The sequence below is a fragment of the Labeo rohita genome, unplaced genomic scaffold, assembly GCF_022985175.1.
Source record: "Labeo rohita strain BAU-BD-2019 unplaced genomic scaffold, IGBB_LRoh.1.0 scaffold_75, whole genome shotgun sequence".
NCBI lineage: Eukaryota > Metazoa > Chordata > Actinopteri > Cypriniformes > Cyprinidae > Labeo > Labeo rohita.
Window position 1 is genome coordinate 2,989 of NW_026129689.1, and position 27,664 is coordinate 30,652.

The 27,664-nt window shown below is 36.1% G+C and overlaps 1 protein-coding gene across 3 annotated transcripts; it reads left to right on the plus strand.

The window, feature by feature from the left end:
- The first annotated feature begins 1,144 nt into the window (after nucleotides 1-1,144).
- On the plus strand, nucleotides 1,145-12,179 carry LOC127161824 (uncharacterized). Of its 3 annotated transcripts, none has more exons than XM_051104572.1 (5): nucleotides 1,145-1,513; nucleotides 8,319-8,594; nucleotides 8,816-8,878; nucleotides 11,131-11,178; nucleotides 11,407-12,179. In XM_051104572.1, the coding sequence occupies exons 2-5, from the start codon at nucleotides 8,339-8,341 to the stop codon at nucleotides 11,733-11,735; spliced, it is 696 nt and encodes a 231-aa protein (XP_050960529.1). In that variant the 5' UTR covers nucleotides 1,145-1,513; nucleotides 8,319-8,338; the 3' UTR covers nucleotides 11,736-12,179. The 3 variants fall into 3 exon arrangements, with proteins under 3 accessions (XP_050960529.1, XP_050960530.1, XP_050960528.1); XM_051104573.1 differs by lacking the exon at nucleotides 1,145-1,513 and adding an exon at nucleotides 3,490-3,602; XM_051104571.1 differs by lacking the exon at nucleotides 1,145-1,513 and adding an exon at nucleotides 5,871-6,205.
- Nucleotides 12,180-27,664: the final 15,485 nt, after the last annotated feature.

Genomic DNA, 27,664 nt, shown 5'->3' on the forward strand with positions numbered 1-27,664 from the left:
TGTACCTGTATTTGACGAGCTGTAAACTCTAGTGTGAAGGCACACGACTATCGTCACTTTGTCTCACACACACACAAAGAAAGACACAGAGCGACAGAGTCTTATACCATGCAGAATTGATGCACTACGTGTAAACGATATTCTTTGTTGTATTTTCCTCTCAAAACAACGGAGCTCCTTTGGAATACTTCAGCTTTTAAGAACTGCTGGTTTCTCCGGTAGTGGGCGGAGCTAATGTGCAAACAGCAATCTCATTGGCTGCTGCTCACTTATTATCGTCTCTGTTTTGATTACAGCAAATCAGTTCGAGCAAACGCAGACAACGTGATTAATATTCATGAACCCAGTAGCTCATTAAACCTTAGTGTGTTTAATATTGTTATTAATAGTAGAATTCGTGGTAGTAACAAGACGTTCATAGAAACACTAAATTACAAACAATATCAGCACCAGTCCTAAGTTCAGTCAACATGACAAACATGTTTATTCTATACATGCTTATTCTAATTACTAAAGTTCTAATGGCTAAAGCTGAATGCTAATTATAATTATAATATTATATCAGATATTTAATATTAGTCTGGTGAGTAAACTAAAAATTTCATTAAAATTTCATTCATCTAACATATTTAATATTGGGGTCATCCAAGTCATTTAATATATTTATTTATTTTTTAAAAAGCAACACAATAGTTACTTTCCCTGGTAATAGTTACTTTTATAATGGTGTTACTCTGTTACTAACTCAGTTACTATTTGTGAGAAGTAACTAGTAACTATAACTAATTACTTTTCAAAGTAACATTCCCAACACTGCTGTTAATAATAATTCTTTTATATTTTGCAGTTCTTTATTTTTGTCTTGAAAACTTTTCCTTTTTGAAAACGTTTTGTCACAACACTTTCTTTATTTTTGTTTGCTAAAAGCACGTTTATTTTTTCAGTACTATCATTTTTCTTTGCAAAACTTTATTTTCTTTTGCAATGTTTGAATTTTATGCGTCCCTGACTTGACTCCATGTACTACTTCTCTTCCCCCATGTAACATTTACGTTTTTTTTTTTTTTTTTTTTCACCAAGTGACAGCTTATAGTGTGTGTGTTTATGTTTCAAGACCTCGTCTCCACATTTATATCGCATTTTCTCCAAAAGTAAAGCGTATGGATGAACAATTGAACGTTTCTCGTCTTCGTGTTGTATTTGTCAGACGGTCCCTTTCTTCCTTCTTTAAATGATCAAATCTACAGTTTGTGATGCAGAGGCAGATTAAAACACAACATACATTGTGTGTTCTCTTCTGCATCTGACACCAATTCGAACACACAGCGTGTTTCTGTTTTTATGCGGAATCTTATTGATCTATTGAAGTGTTTCGAGGATGAATCTCTGACAAACGTCAAACGACCGACATCAAGGCAACTTTATCTGTCAATAATACGGAAGTCTATGCAAGAGTCACAGCTTTGTTTTTCAGCTGCTCTGGGACGGGCATAAAAAACTGGACGCAGCCGAGGTTAGTGCTGGTGTGTGTGTGTGTGTGTGTGTGTCCGCTCAGAAAAGCGCACATGACGAGTTTAATGTGACACGGTTTTAAACGCGTGCAGATGTTTGATTTGTTGTTGAAGTGATCACGGAAATGCAAAACCCCGCTCATCTTTTACAGACCAGTGCTCATTATGAAAATGAAGCTTGTGGAATATTAGTGGCTTTGCAGTATTTTGAACATTTTAACTAGTCGTTTTGGAGTTACTGGAGTTATTGCTGCTATAGCTGAATGTGTGAGGACTATCAAAAACAAAACAAAACAAAAATGTAGCTAGTTAATAAGATCCCATAACAAGAGCTTGAGTTTTTCCGTGTTGTTTTGGTTTAGCCCGGATGTTCTTAGTTTAAACCTCTGGTTGTGTTCGGGTCAAATTGACCCAGAAAATATTTTCTTTTCCTGAAAATACTAGTTAATGTTATCGCATTTGACTCATACTTACTGACTTTGTTCACACAGGGCATAAGTACATCTCAGAAAACTGCTCATAAATCTGTCATTATGCTATATTATCACTAAAGATTAGATTCATTCTTTTTGTCAACTTGTTTTCTTTCATTTAGGACTGGTTTTGTGTTTCTATTTGCATCTGATTAATCGTAGGCCTCATTTTTCTGAGAGAAGGCACCTAATTTTTTGAGTGAAAAAGCATTTTTTTGTATGAATAATTTTTACAATATGAGTTAAAAATGATGAAAAGTTGCACTATTTCTCACACTAGCGTGCTTCAATGTTTAATCAGGACGTTTGCTTTTAAATGCTTTTATTTTGTACAAAATTGCACAAAGTCACACTCATCAAAAATGGCCAGTCATTGAAAGTGAATGGGGAAGAGCACAAAAAGCAGGATCTTTATTCTGAAATGATTTTATGTTCTGAAAAGCACAAAGTAACACTTGTGCTGTTCCTGTTAAATCTGACCATTGTGACATACCAGAAAGAACACAATACTAATTTGCATTATAACATTTCATGGAACAACAAACCAAAACTGTTATTTTAGTTCTATATATCCTGCACACTGACACTGTCAAACTGAGACAATATTAGGAAACAACAAGCTGAAGCTCTCTCTGTGCTAAAGCATTTAGTTGTAAACTTTTGTCCAAGGCCTTTATGTTTGCAAGCACAAAATGCTCCTGAACATTAGTTGTTTCTTTTACTTTCATTCTTCCCCATTCACTTTCAGTGACATTTTGTAAGTTTGTGCAGTTTGGTACAGTTTTGCCTACTTTCGGATAAATGAGGCCTACGATTAATCAGATGCAAATAGAAACTCAAAACCAGTCCTAAAAGAAAAAAAAAACAAGTTGACAAAAAAGACTGAATCCAGTATTTGGTGATAATATACCATAACAAGAGATTTATATCCAAATGTTTGGAATCTGGTCATTTTGACCAGGAAGACCACAAGTAACTTTGTGCAATTTTGTACAGTTTTGCCTACTTTTGGATAAATGAGGCCCACAATTAATCAGCATAATAATATAATATAGCATATTGACAGATTTATAAGCAGTTGTTTGGAGTCCGGTCATTTTTGACCGGGAACACCACAAGTGTGACTTTTTGCAATTTTGCAAAAAAAAAAAGCATTTAAAAGGAAACTTCCTGATTAATCATTCAAGCACATTAGTGTGAGATTTTTATAAATTTTATCTCATATTGTGAAAGTTATTTATAAAAATAATTTTTTTCACTCAAAAAATGAGGTACCTTCTCTCAGAGAAATGAGGCCTACGATTAATCAGATGCAAATAGGAACACGAAACCAGTCCTAAATGAAAGAAAACAAGTTGACAAAAAGAATGAATCCAATATTTGGTGATAATATAGCATATTTACAGATTTATAAGCAATTGTTTGGAGTCCGGTCATTTTTGAACACCACAAGTGTGACAGGAATCCGAACACAACCAGAGGGTTAAAAACATCCCAACATCTTACAAACATCCTATATTTTATGCTAAGTGAATATTGCTTCATAAATCAACCAGTCTTGATCTGACGTTTACATGGATTTTACATGGACCTTCAGGATCAGTCATTGAGACACTGTGTATGACAATAGTTTATAAATAGAACTAAAATTTCTTTGTTTTAAAGTAATAAAAAACTGATGACTTTTCCTGCTTGTCCTGCAGGAGTGAATGGGTGAAGGGTGATGGCGTCTGTTTCAGAGCAGCTTCTGGCCGCTCTGGATGATCTAGAAACAGATAAACTTAAGAGGTTTAAATGGCACTTAAAGAATGATAAAGGCTTTTCAGCTGCTGCTCTGGAGAAGGCAGACGCTCCTGACACAGTGGATCTGATGAGTAAATTAGACAAAAGAAAAGAGAAAACAGATGCTAAACTAGCAGTGTGTTCAAGTCAAAGATTTTGTCTGCAATTTATTTTTTCCAGTTTCAAAGACATTTTATTCAGAGTCAGGTTATATTAAGTTTCTTGAAATTGTGCATTCATTTTTACTGGCACAAAGGTAATTCCATATGACAATTTTAATAAGCTATCGCAGTTAACATATCGATCTCTATATATACGCCTTACTGCCACCATGTTTCGTGTAAGTATGGTCACCGCTGATTGGCCAGTGCAGAAGCTCCAGCCTGTGGTTATCCCTACAGGCAGAATCTGGGCTCAAGCAGATTCAAATGTACTTCTTTCTTCACATACTCTTTTCTCTCTACTATATAGTAGGTAAGTAGAATGCAAATTAAGTATACGTTTGTCCAAATCTCGAGAGAATTGGTGCACTCGCCTACTAATTCTCGCCTACTCTTTTATGAATACTGAAGATTCAAACATACTTATTCGCTCGCCTACTGCTTTTTGCCTACTATACAGTAGGGAAGTATGCGGTTTCGAACGCAGCCAATGTCTTAGACATGAACAGCTGCAAGAAAATCCAATGTGTCAATAAAAATGCAGTCACCTTCTGACAACTAGACCATCAGTGTTAATCAGTGATGGGAATAAAGGCGTTATAAATAAACTGCGTTATTTTTTCAGTAACGAGTAATCAAATGAATTACTGTTTCCTACGTTACAACGCCGTTACCATTACTGCCAATAAAATACGGCGTTACTATCATTTATTATAATATTATTATAATTTTATTTTTCAGTTCATCTGAATGGATGTGTACCTGTATTTGACGAGCTGTAAACTCTAGTGTGAAGGCACACGACTATCGTCACTTTGTCTCACACACACACAAAGAAAGACACAGAGCGACAGAGTCTTATACCATGCAGAATTGATGCACTACGTGTAAACGATATTCTTTGTTGTATTTTCCTCTCAAAACAACGGAGCTCCTTTGGAATACTTCAGCTTTTAAGAACTGCTGGTTTCTCCGGTAGTGGGCGGAGCTAATGTGCAAACAGCAATCTCATTGGCTGCTGCTCACTTATTATCGTCTCTGTTTTGATTACAGCAAATCAGTTCGAGCAAACGCAGACAACGTGATTAATATTCATGAACCCAGTAGCTCATTAAACCTTAGTGTGTTTAATATTGTTATTAATAGTAGAATTCGTGGTAGTAACAAGACGTTCATAGAAACACTAAATTACAAACAATATCAGCACCAGTCCTAAGTTCAGTCAACATGACAAACATGTTTATTCTATACATGCTTATTCTAATTACTAAAGTTCTAATGGCTAAAGCTGAATGCTAATTATAATTATAATATTATATCAGATATTTAATATTAGTCTGGTGAGTAAACTAAAAATTTCATTAAAATTTCATTCATCTAACATATTTAATATTGGGGTCATCCAAGTCATTTAATATATTTATTTATTTTTAAAAAGCAACACAATAGTTACTTTCCCTGGTAATAGTTACTTTTATAATGGTGTTACTCTGTTACTAACTCAGTTACTATTTGTGAGAAGTAACTAGTAACTATAACTAATTACTTTTCAAAGTAACATTCCCAACACTGCTGTTAATAATAATTCTTTTATATTTTGCAGTTCTTTATTTTTGTCTTGAAAACTTTTCCTTTTTGAAAACGTTTTGTCACAACACTTTCTTTATTTTTGTTTGCTAAAAGCACGTTTATTTTTTCAGTACTATCATTTTTCTTTGCAAAACTTTATTTTCTTTTGCAATGTTTGAATTTTATGCGTCCCTGACTTGACTCCATGTACTACTTCTCTTCCCCCATGTAACATTTACGTTTTTTTTTTTTTGTTTTTTTTTTTCACCAAGTGACAGCTTATAGTGTGTGTGTTTATGTTTCAAGACCTCGTCTCCACATTTATATCGCAGTTTTTTTCTCCAAAAGTAAAGCGTATGGATGAACAATTGAACGTTTCTCGTCTTCGTGTTGTATTTGTCAGACGGTCCCTTTCTTCCTTCTTTAAATGATCAAATCTACAGTTTGTGATGCAGAGGCAGATTAAAACACAACATACATTGTGTGTTCTCTTCTGCATCTGACACCAATTCGAACACACAGCGTGTTTCTGTTTTTATGCGGAATCTTATTGATCTATTGAAGTGTTTCGAGGATGAATCTCTGACAAACGTCAAACGACCGACATCAAGGCAACTTTATCTGTCAATAATACGGAAGTCTATGCAAGAGTCACAGCTTTGTTTTTCAGCTGCTCTGGGACGGGCATAAAAAACTGGACGCAGCCGAGGTTAGTGCTGGTGTGTGTGTGTGTGTGTGTGTGTCCGCTCAGAAAAGCGCACATGACGAGTTTAATGTGACACGGTTTTAAACGCGTGCAGATGTTTGATTTGTTGTTGAAGTGATCACGGAAATGCAAAACCCCGCTCATCTTTTACAGACCAGTGCTCATTATGAAAATGAAGCTTGTGGAATATTAGTGGCTTTGCAGTATTTTGAACATTTTAACTAGTCGTTTTGGAGTTACTGGAGTTATTGCTGCTATAGCTGAATGTGTGAGGACTATCAAAAACAAAACAAAACAAAAATGTAGCTAGTTAATAAGATCCCATAACAAGAGCTTGAGTTTTTCCGTGTTGTTTTGGTTTAGCCCGGATGTTCTTAGTTTAAACCTCTGGTTGTGTTCGGGTCAAATTGACCCAGAAAATATTTTCTTTTCCTGAAAATACTAGTTAATGTTATCGCATTTGACTCATACTTACTGACTTTGTTCACACAGGGCATAAGTACATCTCAGAAAACTGCTCATAAATCTGTCATTATGCTATATTATCACTAAAGATTAGATTCATTCTTTTTGTCAACTTGTTTTCTTTCATTTAGGACTGGTTTTGTGTTTCTATTTGCATCTGATTAATCGTAGGCCTCATTTTTCTGAGAGAAGGCACCTAATTTTTTGAGTGAAAAAAGCATTTTTTTGTATGAATAATTTTTACAATATGAGTTAAAAATGATGAAAAGTTGCACTATTTCTCACACTAGCGTGCTTCAATGTTTAATCAGGACGTTTGCTTTTAAATGCTTTTATTTTGTACAAAATTGCACAAAGTCACACTCATCAAAAATGGCCAGTCATTGAAAGTGAATGGGGAAGAGCACAAAAAGCAGGATCTTTATTCTGAAATGATTTTATGTTCTGAAAAGCACAAAGTAACACTTGTGCTGTTCCTGTTAAATCTGACCATTGTGACATACCAGAAAGAACACAATACTAATTTGCATTATAACATTTCATGGAACAACAAACCAAAACTGTTATTTTAGTTCTATATATCCTGCACACTGACACTGTCAAACTGAGACAATATTAGGAAACAACAAGCTGAAGCTCTCTCTGTGCTAAAGCATTTAGTTGTAAACTTTTGTCCAAGGCCTTTATGTTTGCAAGCACAAAATGCTCCTGAACATTAGTTGTTTCTTTTACTTTCATTCTTCCCCATTCACTTTCAGTGACATTTTGTAAGTTTGTGCAGTTTGGTACAGTTTTGCCTACTTTCGGATAAATGAGGCCTACGATTAATCAGATGCAAATAGAAACTCAAAACCAGTCCTAAAAGAAAAAAAAAACAAGTTGACAAAAAAGACTGAATCCAGTATTTGGTGATAATATACCATAACAAGAGATTTATATCCAAATGTTTGGAATCTGGTCATTTTGACCAGGAAGACCACAAGTAACTTTGTGCAATTTTGTACAGTTTTGCCTACTTTTGGATAAATGAGGCCCACAATTAATCAGCATAATAATATAATATAGCATATTGACAGATTTATAAGCAGTTGTTTGGAGTCCGGTCATTTTTGACCGGGAACACCACAAGTGTGACTTTTTGCAATTTTGCAAAAAAAAAAAAAAGCATTTAAAAGGAAACTTCCTGATTAATCATTCAAGCACATTAGTGTGAGATTTTTATAAATTTTATCTCATATTGTGAAAGTTATTTATAAAAATAATTTTTTTCACTCAAAAAATGAGGTACCTTCTTCAGAGAAATGAGGCCTACGATTAATCAGATGCAAATAGGAACACGAAACCAGTCCTAAATGAAAGAAAACAAGTTGACAAAAAGAATGAATCCAATATTTGGTGATAATATAGCATATTTACAGATTTATAAGCAATTGTTTGAGTCCGGTCATTTTTGAACACCACAAGTGTGACAGGAATCCGAACACAACCAGAGGTTAAAAACATCCCAACATCTTACAAACATCCTATATTTTAATCAGCCTTCAGGATCAGTCATTGAGACACTGTGTATGACAATAGTTTATAAATAGAACTAAAATTTCTTTGTTTTAAAGTAATAAAAAACTGATGACTTTTCCTGCTTGTCCTGCAGGAGTGAATGGGTGAAGGGTGATGGCGTCTGTTTCAGAGCAGCTTCTGGCCGCTCTGGATGATCTAGAAACAGATAAACTTAAGAGGTTTAAATGGCACTTAAAGAATGATAAAGGCTTTTCAGCTGCTGCTCTGGAGAAGGCAGACGCTCCTGACACAGTGGATCTGATGATGAAGCGTTTCAGACCAGAAGAAGCTGTGAAGATCACGGTGAACATCCTGAGGAAGATGAACCACAACCATCTGGCTGAAGAGTTAGAGAACAAACACAAGCAAGGTAACAGGTTAAAATGAAAATAATAAAAAATAAATAACATTTTTATATTCATAAAAATCATATATCAGATATGATATTTTTCTATAATTGGTGTTTGACAGAGTGAATGTTTCCAGAATACATGTACTGTTGTCTTAGAGCTGATTCCTCTTTGTTTTGCTGATGTGTTTGTGTGGTTTAATGTCTCTGTATTTTCATTCTGATCTGTTTCTCTCTCACAGATCAGGTTGAGGGCAGTATTGAGGATCCTGCACTTGCTGGAGCTGAATTAAAACCAACTGAGGGTAAATAATGAAACCACAAATTTGAGTTTATTCTTATTTTAATCGTATGGACTCCTTGTGTAGATGCCAGAGAAAATATAATAGTAGAAAATAACATAATTTAGCATTAGAATCACTTTGTATGAAGAAGAGAGCAAAAAGTGATTATTCACTCTCAGATCAATTCAGATCTTTGATCAGCTCATGTGTACACAACCCAAATCGCAGCAAGATGACACACCAATGCATTAAACCTCATGGTTATTGTTAGGGCTGCCCCCTAATAGTCGAGTTAGCATTAGACGACGAGAAGAGGCTTGGTTGACCAAAATCGTATTAGTTGCTTAGTCGCAGAAAAAAAAATTCTACAGGAAACGGCGAAGTCGGCAGAATGTTAACGGCTGGTTTATGTGGTAATGTAGTACATCAGGCAGGACATCCAAACAATGAACCAATTCAAATAGAATATTTTTTGTATGTAAAATGAAACATTCCACTTGACCTTATAAGCCAAAAACAATGGGTTTATCAATAAATTAATGTTAAAGTATGGATCTATCTAGAGAAAACGCAGTGGTATGAGCCACTGTGAACTCATTTGCCTTTTTAACCTGGCTTGTTAATGCAACTGAGCAACTTTAGATGCTGCAGTATTGAAGTGTCTGTGTGGAAGCTTTTGAATACAGCAGACCAACAGCGGGGAACAGGTGAGTTTCTGTCTTACTATGTCTATAATTAACCATTTAGATGTTTTCACAAAACAACCCTATTCTACAATGTCAGTGAAAAGTGCTGTAAAGTTGTTAACGTGATTGATTAGTACAAAAATAAGACATCATTTCCAGTCTTTCTGTAAAAAGATCCACTACTTGTTGTCCTTGTTGGATCAGAATAAATACCAAACATTGCACTTTTGCAAAATAACAATATATCATGAACAGGATTTAAAAGTAGACATTTCAAGCCATCTCAGTTTTCTTTGTTTTACAAAAGAACATTGTTTTGTTGTTATTATGACTGTATACAAATAAAAGTAGTCATTGCAGTTTCTAACATGAAAAGTTCTTTTGTCTCATAGAAAGTGAAATGTCTTAACTTAGTATTATATCAGCATGAAAAAATACGGAATTATTTTAGACACAAATGATTGCACAGTGTTACAACATTTAAAACGTTTTAGATATTGTACTAAATAATGTGATCTGTTTTCAGTTTTTTATTAATAATTAATTACCTCTTGGGTGATATTAACACATCTTATACTAAATTAAATTGTCTAAACTTTCATTATTGGTACACAATATTGTCACTCTGCATAATACATTTGCATTTTAGTATTACAGTATATTGTGACATGATATATTGTTATTATACTCCTGTGTTGGTTTGAATGTTTAACACTTGTATCAACATATGTATGTATTCTATATCCCATGATCCAACAGAGGATACGGAGAATGGATCAGTTTTTATAGGGAAAGACTGCTTAGTTAAATGTTTAGCCATGTCTCTACTGATTTTTGAAATAATCAATCATGTTAACAACTTTACAGCACTTAAAGTTGTGAATTCCACTCACATTGTAGAATAGGGTCAATTTGTGAAAACATCTAAATGGTTAATTATAGACATAGTAAGACAGAAACTCACCTGTTCCCCGCTCATGTTGGTCTGCTGTATTCCCTGAAAAGGTAAACGGGTGTTTTGGGTCTCTGGAGACTAGTGTAAATTGACTGACAACGCCATCTGCTGTTTTTTGAAAAATGGAGTTGCTCAATTGCATTTGTGAGAAAATCAAGCCAAGTTTTCTCATAAAAAGGCAAATGAGTCTCATAGTTGTAACACACCATACATATATTTGTCCATACCACTGCATTTTCTCTCAAAAAGTGTTTTGTATTTGCAAATAACTTTGCATTTGTTTTAAAGTCACGTTTTTCTTTGCAAAGCAGATTGTGTTTATGTGCAAAACACTGGATTTGTTTGATGAATATTGGCACAAAATTCACTCCATAGTCGAGGGCAGCCCTAGTTATTGTGTTACAATGATTTGGGTTTGTAAACAGCAGATGCTTGCCCGAATATATGTCCAACATTTCTGCAAAGAGGAGCTGAAGAAGATCTCAGACAGATGTAAAGTCCTGGAGATTGATCTGCTCTCAGAAACGAGTCCATCATCATCTCATATCATGGAGAACATCATATTAGAAATGTGTTAGGAATGGATGCAGGATCATGAGAATCACACTGTTCATGTCTGTTGATTTCCACAGTCACATTCACCAACATTGTTCCCAGGACCAGGAACGACTTCCTACAATGTAAGTCAGTAAGAAAACAAGCAGAAAAACTCACTGAGTGTGTTCATGTTCTTCCTGTAGAAGGTGAAAGAAGAGTTTTATAATTGATGATGTAAATGATGATTTGTTCAGGATATCTGCTCATCTGTACTGACACACTGATGATACACTGAACATGAAGAGTTCAGCTACATGAAAACATCAAACAGATTCATAATTCCTGATTCTGATGTGTTTTATCTCCATCAGATTCCCATCAGCTCACTCTGGATCCGAACACAGTGAATAAACGCCTCCGTCTGTCTGAGAACAACAGAGTGATTACTGTCACTGGCACAGATCAGTGTATCCTGATCATCCAGACAGATTTGATGTGTATGAGCAGGTGTTGTGTAGAGAGAGTGTGTGTGGACGCTGTTACTGGGAGATTGAGTGGAGTGGGAATGTGTATATATCAGTGTCATATAAGAGCATCAGCAGGAAGGGACAAGGAATTGAGTGTGTCTTTGGACGTAATGATCAGTCCTGGAGTTTGTTCTGCTCTCGCTACAGTTACTCATTCAGACACAATAACATAGAGACTGAACTCCCTGTGATGTCCATCAGCAGTAGAATAGGAGTGTATGTGGATGTGAGTGCAGGAACTCTGTCCTTCTACAGCGTCTCTCACACAATGAGTCTCATCCACACAGAACAGACCACATTCACTCAGCCGCTCTATCCTGGGTTTACTGTTTATAAAGGATCAGTGAAACTGTGTTGAACCAGAATAGATTATAGAGTCTCTTCTTTTCTTTTCAGTTACATTAATACTGCAGCTGAACTTCAGTCACTGAAATAACATGTCAGAATTAATGTGTATAATAAATCCTCATATAGACAAACATCCTACTCATTATAGGAAGAGTATCCATTGAAACCAATCTGCAAGAAGCAAAAAATTGTACAAACACCTTCAGAAAACCAATAATGAGCAGTTACACAAAATTGTAACTTTCACATGCAATGGGAAACACATAAAATAAATACATAAACTGAAAGACTGTCTGGGTTATGTGTAGTTTTGTTGTTTGTCTGTTCATATTTCTGTTCATCAGGTTTCCTTTTGACCTTAAATACTGCCGGTTATTGTTTCCTTAGGTGGTGATTATTGTCACCTGTCTCATTTAGTTTGCTACCTTGTTTGCTTAAGAAAGATATTTAAAACGTAAGAATCGCTTTTAAACCCAGAACTAATTGAGTCATTTGTGCCAGGCTGGGGAGAAAGGTATTGTAATAATGTGTTTTTTGAACCGCTAAGCATGAGAGCATGTTCTAGTACACCCCCAAAACAAAATCATGGAGCATAACACAAATACAAAATATTATTAGGATTATCATGCCAGAAATCTACGTGATCTCACGCAGCAGATCCTCATTGATGTTTGTGCAACTAATGTTTACATATAGCTAGTGTGCTAGCAGCTTTCTACACTCACCTGGTGCGTTTAAAACTGAGACGATTTCACCCCAGCATTTCTCTTTGTCCTTACAGTTGTGATGTTTTCTACACATTATACAGACAGTGGACCTCATTTATCAATCTAACGTAGATCCGAGCGCACAAATCAACTTACAACAGTTCACATGTGACTCATGAAACATTCCAATGCCGCCAATCCTGTCGTACGAATGACCGTACTTAATCGTCATTTATCACGCCCCTAAAAACACCCCAGTTTAGAAACCTTTAAAAACGGAACCCGGCCAAAAACAGGAAATTAACTCACGAAACAATGGCATTAATTTATACAATATGTACATTAAATATAATTTAAAATTATATAAAAAATTATATCAAATATGCATTAATATAAACATTATATCCTATTTAACTCTTCTTAATCCACAACAAACCCTTTAAATTGAACGGTATTACAGAACAAGAACGAAAAATGAGTAGCTATAAAATTTTATATTAAACTATAAAGTAAAACAGAAATTAGGCTATAGTGAATACAGAATACAAACGTCGTGCCCCGGATTCATGATTTCTGCCAAGGGGGACCCGCGATTGAGGGGCTTCACAAAACCCGGAAATCATCAGAGCGTTCCAGTGAGAAGGGACAGAGTGATGTAGAATAAAGGTAAATTATGTGAACAAATTATGCGTTTTTTAAAAAAATGATGCATTAACACCTTAGACTTCACCCCATAAACACAATCAAGCCTAGAAAAAACCCAGTCAACCACCGCTTTAACAAGAAATTACATGTATATGACAAACATTACACATGATAAAAACAAGGGAGAACTTACATTTAAGAATATAACATTTAGCACAATAAAAAAGATTTCTCATGGAGACGTGTGTCACACCCCTGTGGACTGTTCATGTTGGTTTCTCCCTTCTGTGCCCATATATGGTCTTTCCTGTTCCGTTCCTTGTTAAGTCCTTATTGGTTAATCACCCACACCTGTGCTTGTATTGTTAGCACCCCTTTATAAGTTGGATTCAGTTCAGTGTTGTTTGTCGCATCTTAAAGTTATGTTGGTGTGTGTGGTTTGTGGATATTATTAAAGACTTTTTGTTATATTTCATCTTCCTACGTCTCCTACACACAATCGTGACAATGTGACTGTGCTTTTCTTTGCTGTACATATTTCCATAATAATACAAAATGAAACATAAATTAATAAAACATAATTCCAAATAATACAAAAGTCCAAAACAAAATAGTTATCAATGTTTTGTATAATAAAATCACAGACAAAATAACTGTCTGTGATTTTACCAGCCTTACTTACATAGAAACCTATACATCTGAGCCTGATAAAAATGCATTTTTTAAAGAAAGACGTCAGATGGATTTAGCTGGTTTTGCATCTGAACTCTTCATATATACATATATATATATATATATTTATAAAACCGATTCACGTGCACAAATTAAAAATATATAATCATTAAATACGTTTCACAAATTCACAGATGTACATCTGTGTACAAAATTTTTAAATGTTTAAAATTCACAAGTTCATCAATGGGCTGTGAATGTGAATCGCCTTGGATTTGTGTGTGCAATTTTGAGACTTTCCTGGCAGCGAACTCCTCCTATGTGGGTCACTCTTTAGCCAATCAGATTTGAGCCTGTCAGTCGAACAATCATAACCTGCTGTACCTACCTGGATGTTGCATCAGCGCAAGACCACGGTTCAAGTTACGATTCACTCGAGGTTTGTGCAGTTGATCGTTCTATTTCAGTTATTTAGCCAAGTAAAGGTGTATTGTTTTATTTTTGCATGTTGTAGTGAATTTGACTTTCGCCAACCTAGGAAGATGAAATAGGGAAATAGTGATGGCTACTCATGTCACAGCTGACGTTATGATTCTTGGATCACATGTCAATTAATGTGTGGTTATGAGTACATCACATAAGAAAGATTGGTGGGATCTCTAACTTGTAGAACCTCTTCTGTATTATCAACACAAGGAAGACACAAGTTGTAATAAAATACATTTTATTAACAAAAGATAGACAAGAGTAATCAACAATTACTAAATGAATACCATGAATGAAGAAGGACTAAAGTGCATAAGTGCATAAGTGTAACTGAAAGGTTGTGGGTTCGAGTCCCAGGTCCGGCAGGGATTGAAGATGAGGAGAGTGAATATCCAGCACTCTCTCCACCCTCAATACCACGACTGAGGTCAAAACCACGACTGAGTCCCTTGAGCAAGGCACCGAACCCCCAACTGCTCCCCGGGCGCCGCAGCGATAGCGATATGGCTGCCCACTGCTCCGGGTGTGCGTGCGTGCGTGCGTGCGTGCGTGCGCTTGGATGGGTTAAATGCAGAGCACAAATTCCAAGTATGGGTCACCGTACATTCCATTCCTTTCCTTCCTTGCTATGTCAGAGCTACGTTATCTGAAACAAATAAGGTGAATAACCTTACTATGCATTAAACAAATACGTGTAAGATTTGTTATCAACCGCAATCAGCTATATAATATCTATGTAAATTAGAAATGAATAGCTATATAAATTAGAAAATCATATACTGCAGACCTTGCAGTCATTTGGCCTGAACTCCAGACATGTGGCACTGACTGACAGTGCCTGAAAGTCACTCACTCACTTAACCGATGCTAACGCTAAGAGGAGGGCCGTTTTAAGTGAAAGAGGCCGAAAGTCGGCCAAAGTGAGTGGCTCAAGGGTGGGCCCTTCAGGGCTCTCAGGACCGTTGACAAATCCCATGAGGATATCGTCTGAGGGTGAGGAGGATTAAGCCTCCGAGAGCCCTTCAAGAATTTAACAATAAAATCGTTATTGCCCAGTGAATGGCCGGCCTCGAGGGAATAATTTGCTGCGATGGCTGCCACATACACTTTGAGCATGGAAGGGGTCACCCCAGCAGTTCTTGAAGAGAGGTTAGCACGTGGGACACGTCACATGAGCACGGGTCCCACCTTCACACCAAACACCAACCAGAAAAGACTTGCCATTTTTGGCCATAGAGGCGTCTTATAGACGGTGCCCTGCCTCCGGGATGGTATTGCTCACTCTTTCTGAGAGCTGCTCAAGCTCCCGTCAAGGCACCAGACATGAACGCTCCACAACTCTGGTTAGGGATGCCAAATCATGCCCTTGGCCTGAAAGAGGAGATCCTTCCTCCGTGGAATGGGCCATGGCTCTACTACTACTACTTCCATCAGCTCTGGAAACCAAGTCTGGTTCCTCCAGAGGGAGGCCACTAGAAGAACTGAGCATCCAGTCTCCTTGATCCTCCCGATGACCTGAGGGATCAGGGCTGTCGGGGAAAAGGCAAGAAGGCGTACAGGCGAGCGCTGGGCCAATCGTGGGCCAGAGCATCTCTCTGCACTGAAAAGCTTGTGACGCGACATTTGAAACAACGTCACCAGGAAAATGTTCAGAAATTTGTCCTTTTAAGTGCCGGATGGCCACAGGGGAAGGCTTACCGGTTCTTCCACTGTCGGGACTCTTCAGCGGGAGCGAGCTGCAGGCTGAGCTTCTTCCGCCTTCGGCTTCTTGACTGCAGAATCAGCGAAGAGATGATCCTTGTCGCTGAAGGAGAATGATGTGATGAATGGCGCTGCGAGCCGACTTATATAGAGGTCGGCTCCGCCCTTTCTTGAGGGCTAAAGCACCATTGGTTTGTGCAGCTACACAAACGTGAACAAATCAGGCTTCGGTACAGAGTAAAACAGGAGTTTTCCCCATAGCGGTCTACGCAACGAGAGAGACCGTTCGAAAGGGAACTTTGACTTTGTTTGTAACACACTGCAAGTTTTGCAACTGTTTTCTCCTCTTTCATTTGCTGATCTGTACTTACAAATGTGCTGCTACACTACACTGGTGATGTTGAGATGATTTCTTAGGAATAGCACAGACAAATTATATCATCGTCATTATCATCAATCATCAGGATATTCACGGTAAGTTGTCTTGATTTATCACAATCATTATAGGCTGATTATCTACATACAGTTACAGTTTTCATTTAGATCATTTGCTTCAACTGGTTCATATTTACCCCAGCACACGTAATGTACAGTACTAAATGCTGTTTTACAAGGTTGCGGTTAATCACTGCTAGGGTTGTAACGGTATACCGGTATGGCGGTTTATTGTGATATTGACATGTACGTTTATCATATCATGCACATTTGCTTATCCGCGGTTTTTAAAAAAAAAAAAAAATGAAACCAGATCTCACCCGTGCTGCCGTGTATATGCAACTTCTTTCCGCTGCACAGCGGCGAAAATGATCCGATACAGAGGCTGCAAATTCTAATCTCTATCTCCCGCCGAAAAAAAAAATTTAAATCTGCAGTATGGGAATATTTTGGGTATCCGAAAAATGATCGTGGGGTTGTCTTTGAAGATGGATATCCAATTTGCAAGAAATGTGGACGAAGAGTGGCCACAAAAGGAGGAAATACGTCGAACATGTTCTCCCATATTCGCGAACACCATCCCTCCATGAAGATAAAGGTAAATTCCATTTATAACTTAAAGCCGTATTAGGGACTTTAAGCAGCAGTCACTTATGGAACGGCAACGCCATTCCGATGTCATATTGTGCGTTCGCGACTTTAACTGCAACTTCTTGACGTTCTACTGTAACGTCTACTACGGGAGAACAGCTGGTTTGCCGTAGTCTTTACAACGGTGCTTAATGGTGCTCTTTTTTTTACGGTTGCGAACATTTTTTACGTTCTCTGCTACGGCGGTGTAACAGCTTACTTCCGGTCATCGTAGCCGTTCCATTGGAAGCTGTTGCTTAAAGTCCCTTTATTATTAATTCCCCTTATTATTTCTGTGATGCAGAGGGAATCCCGGAATCCAGTCATGTAATTGGAGTCAATTACAGTATAATACAGATGCCACGTAAAATGTGCGATTTGATAGATAGATAGATGGATGAATAAATCAAAATATAGCTGTGCAGTAAATCAAATCGTGATGTGCGTGTCTGTGAATATACAGCGCAAAAAGGCTGTCATATATTGTAATTCTATATTCTGTGTCTCTGTATGAATGAGCAGCGCCGTTTCGCCTAGTAGATCTAGTACACACTCAAGTACGCATGATGCTCATGGTTTTTAAAGCGTCTGCTGTCTCACTCACTATATGAAGACGTGAACACATGAACATATCCAGAGCTACTCTCAGAGAACACTTAATGATCATTTTAGAATTTTACTTAAAAGAATAATCATCATATACACTAACTGAAAACTCATAGGTGTTTAGTACAACCTGTCAAAAAAAAAAAAGTTTGGTTTAGCCTGAAGAAGTAATGACTGAAATATATTACTGTTGTGTATAGCTTTTTTGCCCATGTTTTAATTTAGTAAGCCTCTCGTGTAGAGAAACAAACGTTGTTACATTTCATCTGATTGCATTTTCAATAACATATTTTGTATTGAATTTAATCCAGACCAATTATATCAGACAACCCATCCAAGTTATAGCCACATTTCAGTTCCTTTTACATCCATGTTGTTGGTTCATTATGTGGTTATATGTAGTAACATGCTAATTTTTAACATGCTAATCATGTTTATAATTCTGTTAATTCTTTAGGGTCAAACTACCATTGCAAAGACGCTTCCTGGTCCAGCTCAACCAACTGTCACACAGTCACTTGCAAAAGGAATCAAGTTAGATCCTACATCCAAACAAGCGAAAGAACTGAATCATGCTGTAGCTTATTTCATTGCTAAAGAAATGATGCCCTTTAGAGTAGTGGAAAAACCGGTAACACTTTATAATAACGTTCAGTAGTAAGTCATTTATAAGTGATTAGTTAATGATGAAATAATCATTTACAAAACATTGACAAATGATTAATAAGTGATATGCTAACAATTTGTGTATGTCTTGTTAATTCATTTCCAAGTCAATTACAAGTTCATTTACAAGTAATTAGTTAATGATGAACTAATCATTTACAAAACATGACTATGTGTTTATAAATGATTAATAAGTGATATGTTGAAAAGCACACAAATGCAATTATTCTAAAACTATTTTTTTTTTTAATAATAATAAATTATTTGCTGTCAAGTGAATAACCGTGTAAACCCTTTCTCTCATCAGCACAGACTTGTGTTCTGTGTGGAGTGTGTGGGATCTAGTGATAATGTGAACGAGTTTTACCCTCCACTGAAGATCACATCAGGTCCACAGCGCTAAAATACTCCATGTGTTTACCATCTTTACCCTCACCAGTCAGCCCTTACATTGCAGTGCATACAAAAAATATTCAAAACCTGTTGTGTGAACACATGAATAAATCATTTACAAATCTTTCTGCATCCCCTAATCTAAAGTGTAAACTACTCATCAGTTGTAAATGTTTTACAAATCTGCCGGTTACAGGTTGTGTGGGTAAACACACTGGGGGGGAAAGATCTACGAATGATGAGTAAAACATTTACAACTGATGGATTGTTTACACTTTAGATTAGGGGATGCAGAAACATTTGTAAATGATTTGGTAACACTTTATAATAACGTTCAGTTGTAAGTCATTTATAAGCAATTAAATAATGATGAAATAATCATTTACAAAACGTTTATAAAAGATTACTAAGTGATATGCTAACAATTTGTGTGTGTTTTGTTAATTCATTTACAAGTAATTTACAAGTAATTAGTTAATAATTAACTAATCATTTACAAAACATGACTGCATTCATAAACGATTAATATGACTAATATGACTTAATATGAATTAATATCATATGTTAGTATTTTTATCTATGCTTTGTAGATGAAGTTATAAACCATTTACAAGTGATTAGATGATGAACTAAAAATGTACAAAACATCACTATACGTTCACAAATGATTAAGTAATATGCTAACGATTTACAAATTTGTATCTTTACAAAAATAGCATATCATTAAATAATCAAACAGATCCTTATTATTAATCGGTAACACTTTATAATAACTATCCATTATAACTAGTTAATAGATCATTAATAAACTGTAAGTTAATGGGTTATAAATGACTTGTTAAGTAACAGTTAATAGTTTGTTAATTATTTATAACTGTGCCTTATAGATAGCCAATAGATAACTTACAAGCTGTTAGTTAACAAGTTATAAATGACTTGTTAACTGTATTTTAATGATTTATAACTATACCTAATAAATAAGTAATAGATCATGAACAAGCTGTTAGTAAATTACTTACTAAAGACTTGTTAAGTGTCAGTTAATAGTTTATATATGTTATTGGGATGTTATTCTAAAGTTGCAACTATTCTTCATTTATTAACTGTTAGTAAATGAGGAATAGTTGCAACTTTAGAATAACGTCCCAATAACACACATAAGCTAATAACTAACACTTAACTAATATATTAACTCACACTTTACAGATCAGTTGTTCATAGTTTGTTAACCATCTACTAATACCAGTGAAACTTTGTAGAACAGCAAATGGATGGAACAAGTTCAAGCTACAGAAATTTAATGTGATATTTAAAATATACAATTTTTGTACCTCAACCTTGTTCCACCCATAGGCTTTTCTGTGTACTGCATTTTACCAAAGAAACTCCACAGATGAAATGTTGAACATTGTGTTTAATGTATAGAAACACACATACTGACCATCACATGGCAGAACATCAGTATACAACAGAATACAAACCCATGAGGTTTGGGCACTTTTTGTGCTAAACATGAAAACAAAATAAATAAAAATCTAGCCACTGGCATTATTGATATGAACATGTTTTATCACACCTTGGATGGCTCAGTATGTGTGTTTTATATTTTAAATATCACATTAACCCTTTCACGCGTACGATCACACCCGTGTGATCATTCTTGGCTGGTCCCTGGAGCGAAGGATCACACCGGTGTGATTCGAACGTTCAGCGCGTCACGTGATCAACTGCTGAATTCAAATCTGCTTTGGCGCTTTGGCTGGCGCTGAGCCAGATCTGACGCGCTGAGCACTTGTCATATTATCGCAACTATTCCGTGTTTTCAACCATATAATGCTTATTTTAGGTTTCAGACATTTACATACACATACGTCCTAGTCAAACGATGCATTTATAGTTCGCAAAATACATGCCAATGTCTTTGGCAGCGGCAATAATGATCCTTACAAATGTAATCTGACGACATGTTTTATTGATATCATATATACATTGTGTATGTAACTATAAAGTTTACTCTGCTCTTCTCCAAGCTCACCAGAGTCTTACTTTCATGTTTTTCGTGAGGAGAGGATGAATTTGTGTTTTGTAAATCCCACAGCTCGGATTCAGCGCGAACTAACATGGCGGCGCCCATCACTCGGCATAGATCAACTAACACGCTTATTATTAAAGTATTTAAACCTCCAAATACATTTACTTGCACAGATTTCAGAATCGGAATATCAGATATTTCATAATACAGTGAGCACGTTTGTGAATATCAATAATAAAAAGGGAAAAACTATATAAAAGGTGATACATGTGTCATACAGCGCTATTGTGGCTGCGTTGTGTCACGTGACAGACACGACGCGTCGCCATGGAAACAATAAGGCTATACGTTCTAAATACCTTCGCCTACAAAAAACTCACTCTGGGGGCTCAGCTAGAATATTTTAAACTCACGTGTGAAAGGGTAGCTTGAACTTGTTCCATCCATTTGCTGTTCTACAAAGTTTCACTGGTATTAGTAGATGGTTAACAAACTATGAACAACTGATCTGTAAAGTGTGAGTTAATATATTAGTTAAGTGTTAGTTACTAGCTTATGTGTGTTATTGGGACGTTATTCTAAAGTTGCAACTATTCCTCATTTACTAACAGTTAATAAATGAAGAATAGTTGCAACTTTAGAATAACGTCCCAATAACATATATAAACTATTAACTGACACTTAACAAGTCTTTAGTAAGTAATTTACTAACAGCTTGTTCATGATCTATTACTAATTTATTAGGTATAGTTATAAATCATTAAAATACGGTTAACAAGTCATTTATAACTTGTTAACTAACAGCTTGTAAGTTATCTATTGGCTATCTATAAGGCACAGTTATAAATCATTAACAAACTATTAACTGTTACTTAACAAGTCATTTATAACTCATTAACTAACAGTTTATTAATGGTCTATTAACTAGTTATAACGGATAGTTATTATAAAGTGTTACCGAAAAACCTGTCCTTCTCCACCTGATGAAGAAGGCAGTCCCAATGTACAAGGTACCATCAAAAACAAACTTCTCCACCAATGAAATCCCTCGCATGTACAAAGAGGTAAGGGCCAGTGTTGAAGAACAGCTGAAGGAAGCTGTGTGGATTTCAGCCACCACAGACCTGTGGACCAGCAGTAGTGGAGGTGGGGAGCCATTCATACCCTTACCAAAAAGAAGTATACTTCAAGTTTATTTTATTAAGTATACTTAAGTAAAGTTCAAGTATATTTTTATATAGTATACTTTATGTAGTAAGTATACAAATATCAGCATACTAGTAGTATACTTTTCAGTTTACTACTTTTATACTCCTTGGGACTAAATTGGCCCACTTTCTAGTATATAAAAATATACTTTTAAGTATTCTTTAAGTATAACAGTAGTAAACTTTGAGTACACAACTAGTTTACATCTATGTTTTCAGTTTGTACTGCAAGTATACTAAAAGTGAACTAATAGGAATACTGATAGTTTACTAATTAAATGCTTTTTATGCATTTTAGTACACTTTGAAGTAAAGTCTCAGTAAACTACAAGATTAGTAGTTTCATACTTTAAGTATACTCGTAAGTTTTCTTTAAGTGAACTTTATTTCATACTTTAAGTATACTACTATGTTTCTATTTAGGTTTTAATTTGTATATATTTTGTTATATGAACATCTGAACATACTACACATTATGAATAACTAAGTCTAATATGTAGACAGCATTGCCTTTGTTTGTAATGCATTTTACAAGATTAAATGTCCAGGCAGTAGATATAAGTAGTTGAAAGTATCTAGGCCTCAAAACTAGATACACAAACCTCAAGAACGGTGGCATTCAGCCAAATATTAAAACGATTAGATCTGTACGCCACAGTACAACAAATAACTAACAATAATGACAAAACAACAACAAAACAAGTTTAAATGAAGTCAGCAAACAGCAAAACAATAATCCTATAACAGTAACTGGATAATTTTTCATGCTGCAATGCATGCTGGGAAAGCCTTGACATTTCAACAATATGAAATTCTTTGTTCAGACAAATGTGCTTGACTAGTTGGGACAACATTATTGTAATTTTGTTGGTCTGACAAGGGTTTTTAGTTTAAAAAAATAGCATTTTTTTAGTATTTGAGACAAAATGTTTTGTAAAATGGAAGATACGTATTTGCATTTTTGACAGTGTGGAAGCATCTGTTTTTGTTTCTTCTTCGCTTGTGTTTTGGAAATTTTGTACAGAAGATCTGTAATAGCATCTCTCATGTATAACAATGAAAACAGATTCTCAGAGCACAAGTATAGCTCAAATACTTTTTCTAAGTACAAATCAAGTATACTTAAATGTCATTTTAAGTATATTTCTGATAAGTATATAAAGCACATTTCTGAGAAGTACTTAAAAAGTAGACTGAAAGTATACTTTCCTATTTTTAGTTTAAAAGAAGTATACTAATAGCACACTTGAATAAACTTCTTTTTTCGTAAGGGTAGGTTTTACAGTCCACTACATCTCCTCAGATTGGCAGCTTAAGTGCCACTGTTTGGAGTCTCATTTTTTCCCTGAAGACCACACCTCAGAAAAAATCTCTGAGATGTTTGAAAATATGCTCCAGGAATGGAAGATTTCAAAAGAAAGTCTGTGCGGAATTACCACAGACAATGCAACAAATATGAAGAAGGCCTTTGCAGAATTCCCTTGTGTTTGGCTCACTTGATTTGGTCACAATTTAAATCTGGCCATTAGCAAAGCCTTGAAGATCCAAAGGGTTGAATCTGCTGTCAGGGCATGCAGACACTTGATTCAAGGATTTTCTCGGAGTTGGAAAAGGAAGAGAGAATGAAAAAAAAACAGGCAGACCTGGAACTCCCTGAGCATGCCCTCATCCACGACGTGGTAACAAGGTGGGGATCAACTTATGAGATGATCTCCAGGTTCCTGGAGCAACAGCAGGCTGTCTGTGCAGTCCTGGCTAGTGACAGGAGTACATGGCATTTCACGCCAAAAGATAATGACATTGCCACTCTTGAGAATGTCAATCAGCTCCTTTGACCACTCTATGACCTCACTGATGCCCTGGCATCGGAGAAACGGGTCACACTGTCCTCACTCACACCGGTACTGGAGCACATTGGCAGCGAAATCCTCTCTGAGCAAGCTGAAGACAATCTACTCATCAGACAGATGAAGCAAATAATGAGAGAAGACTTGCAAGGGAGATACACAGAGCAGGTGGAACGAGTGCTACAAATCTCCAGCTTTGTGGATGCCCGATTTAAGGGAAGCTTCTGTAAAAACCTGGATGACACAGTTGAGGCATGTGTGGAAGAAGCTGTGAATCTTGCAACAGCAGTTCCTTTGGATAGAGAACATCCTCAAGCACAAAGAGGAGAAAATCGGGCAGAACCAGGAAGCAGCAGTACTACCACCACTAAAAAGAAAGAAAAAAGTCTATCTGGTTTGCCACAGCGAATCACTTCATCTAGGCTGAACAAGGCAACCTCAGGAAATGAGAATGTCAGTGATAAGGTGCTGTCTGAAATGATGATGTACAAGTCTCTTCCAACCATCAGCGTGGACACTGACCCACTGGCATGGTGGAAAATGCATGCTGACGAAATGTTTCTTCTGGCAAATGCGGCCAGAAAGTATCTTTGTGTCCCTGCCACGAGTGTACCTTCAGAGAGGATGTTTAGTACAGGTGGACACATTCTCTCACCTCAGCAGTCAAGATTGAGCCCTGAAAATCTGCTTACATTTCTTCATCATAACCTGACCTGAAAAAAAGCAAAGAAATGCATGCTGCTATGATAATCTCAGGAAAATATTAACAAACATGACCCTGCACATATTGCTCTCTCATATATGCTGTTAAAGAGGAAGGACAGTTTGATTTATTCTTGTCTAATATAAAGAGAAATAACTTATTCCTTATTTTGTTCAAATGGGAGATGTGCAGCTTTAAATTTTTTTCCCCCCAAAAGTTAGACTCATACTTCCATAAGTTTTTTTTTATTTTCATTAAAAAAAGGTTTGTTACAATAAACCATGTTCAACCAAAAACCATATCTCTTTTTATTCATTTAAGGGTCATTGTAGCTGATGATGATAATAATAATAATGATAGTTTAATACCGTATACCACGAAACCGCGAAACCGTGATATTTTCTGAGACGATTATCATACCGTGAAAATCTCACACCGTTACAACCCTAATCACTGCGCCGTCAACTTTGGCAATGTAAAGCCTTTTACCATGCTTTTTCTGTAATAATAATAATGCAAAAATGGTCACTTCAGATGAACATTTTGGGGGGAAAACAAACAAAATTTACCTAAATAATAATGCCTAAATATGTCCAAATGCAAAATCTAATACATGCAATAATTTTAACTGAAAACTAGGGTATACACGTCATAAAGGATATGTAGGGCTATACAGTCATCCAATGTTTACACAACAGTGTGTGTATATATATATATATATATATATATATATGGTGTGTATTTATTTGTTTGAAATATTATAAGTTTACAATGTGTCATGGGAGTTCAAAGCAGTTTGTATTGTTAGACTATAATACAAGTTCTTTCTCAATTTCAAGGGAGCGGAGCAGTTTTTCCATAAACAGAATTCTGATGCTCACTGTAAAGGGGAGTGAATGACGAGAGGCGAGCGGATCCATATGCGAGCTTTTATTATATGCACGAGACAGATACATGGTCGTGCAGGCAGGGTCAAACAACAGTAAACAGGAATGTCGAAGGCTAGACGAGAGAATAGTCCATAAAGACGAGCGATAATCCAAAGGCAGGCGGCGATCAGTCGAAAACGGGGAGCCAGGCGAGGGAAACAAAACAAAACACAGGGAACTAGGAACTCGGAGCAGGAACTAGGAATACAACAATATATTGACAATACAACAATTCAACAATCCATGAAGTGCACTGGGGGGGGACCGGGGTTTTTATAGAACGCCTGATTGGTCACGGGGGCTGACGCAATCAGTGCGGTGGAGGATGGGAGATGCAGTCTGAGATGCAAAGTAACAGTCAGAGTGTGTAGGTGAAGCGAGAGTGACCTCTGGTGGTGAGTGGACAACGGGACACCGACCAGATTCGTGACACTCACCCTGAGGATGCAGTGCCAGTACCAGAGAATCTTATTTTGACTGGGACCTTGATCTTCAGACACCTGATATTACGCAAATATTTTACTTTCTTTGGAGCTCTTGATTAAAACAAATACAGTTCACAAGTACACAAGAGGTTGCACTTTATTCTTATTAGTCTATGGATTGGGATGTTCTTGTGCAATTTGTATTGTAATGTAAATTATGAGAACACATGAGAATTACATGAAATACTGTGCATTACATGTATACTTTACAGTAAGTGTTTTGTGGATTCTGGTCTTTCACAACATAATTGCATTCACTTTCACTTTGACACTTGTGTATATGCTATAGTGAAAAAAAGAATGTACATTTATTGGAATTACTTCATATTTTTATTTACATTCAACTGATCAAAGTCACACTTGAAAGAGTTGATGATTGTTAAAAATGTATTTCCAATTTTAAATGTTCTAAATAAAATGAAGTGATCAGCACGATAAAAACAGTTGGCAGCAGGAGCATTCTTTGTGTGGAATATGTAATGAAATGAGCTTGATTGCCTGGTTGCAGTGAAACTTTCTTGACGTCTGAATATGAGTATGAATATGATCATTTTTCAAGTGTAACAGCTCAACCTAATCAGACCCTACAGTGCAAAAGAATCATGAGCAATAAACAAATATCCTACCAGAACATCAGACATTATACCCTTACCAAAACTGACCATGGTTTTACTACAAATAAAAAACATGGTTACACTTTTACTGTAATAAAACCATGGTTAATTTTCGTAAGGGACAATATATTCAGTATTCCAGTATCATACACAGTGCTTTAATAATTAAACCTCAATATGACTTTCTTTTCTCTCGCGTTTGATCTCCCGCGCTCCTTAAATCTTGACAGAGTAGTAGTAATCGATAAATACGATTGAATTAAAAAACAAAACTCCTAACTTTGATACATGTCCTGTTGTCTTTGAGCTGATTCCTCTTTGTTTTGCTGATGTGTTTGTGTGGTTTAATGTCTCTGTATTTTCATTCTGATCAGTTTCTCTCACACAGATCAGGTTGAGGGCAGTATTGAGGATCCTGCACTTGCTGGAGCTGAATTAAAATCAACTGGGGGTAAATACTGATTACTGTCTGTACCGAGAAACCACTAATTTGGATTTGTTCTTATTTTAATCATATGGACTCATTGTGGAAATATAAAAGCAAGCAGCAATTGCAGAACAAAACACTAATATAGAATATTATATATGACATAACAAGTTGTTTAAAAAAACATAATTAATGTGTCATATAATACAATTGTTTACAGAAATAAATTTAATGGTACGATTTAGTGTTAGAATCACTTTGTATGATGAAGAGAGCAAATAAGTGATTATTCACTCTCAGATCAATTCAGATCTTTGATCAGCTCATGTACACACAACCCAGATTGTAGGAAGGTGACACACTAGTAACATTAAATCTCATGGTTATTGTGTTATGATGTTTTGGGTCTGTATACAGCAGACATTTTTCTAAATATATGCTTTTCTGCAAAGATCTCAGACAGAGGTAAAGTCCTGGAGATTGATCTGCTCTCAGAAACGAGTCCATCATCATCTCATATCATGGAGAACATCATATTAGAAATGTGTTAGGAATGGATGCAGGATCA

Bases quoted from the DNA above. Each gene is read 5' to 3' on its own strand.
- LOC127161824 (XM_051104572.1), top strand. From the start codon at position 8,339: ATGGCGTCTGTTTCAGAGCAGCTTCTGGCCGCTCTGGATGATCTAGAA. The intron at 8,595-8,815 runs GTAACAGGTTAA...TCTCTCTCACAG, and splicing joins AGAGAACAAACACAAGCAAG to ATCAGGTTGAGGGCAGTATT. The intron at 8,879-11,130 runs GTAAATAATGAA...TGATTTCCACAG, and splicing joins TGAATTAAAACCAACTGAGG to TCACATTCACCAACATTGTT.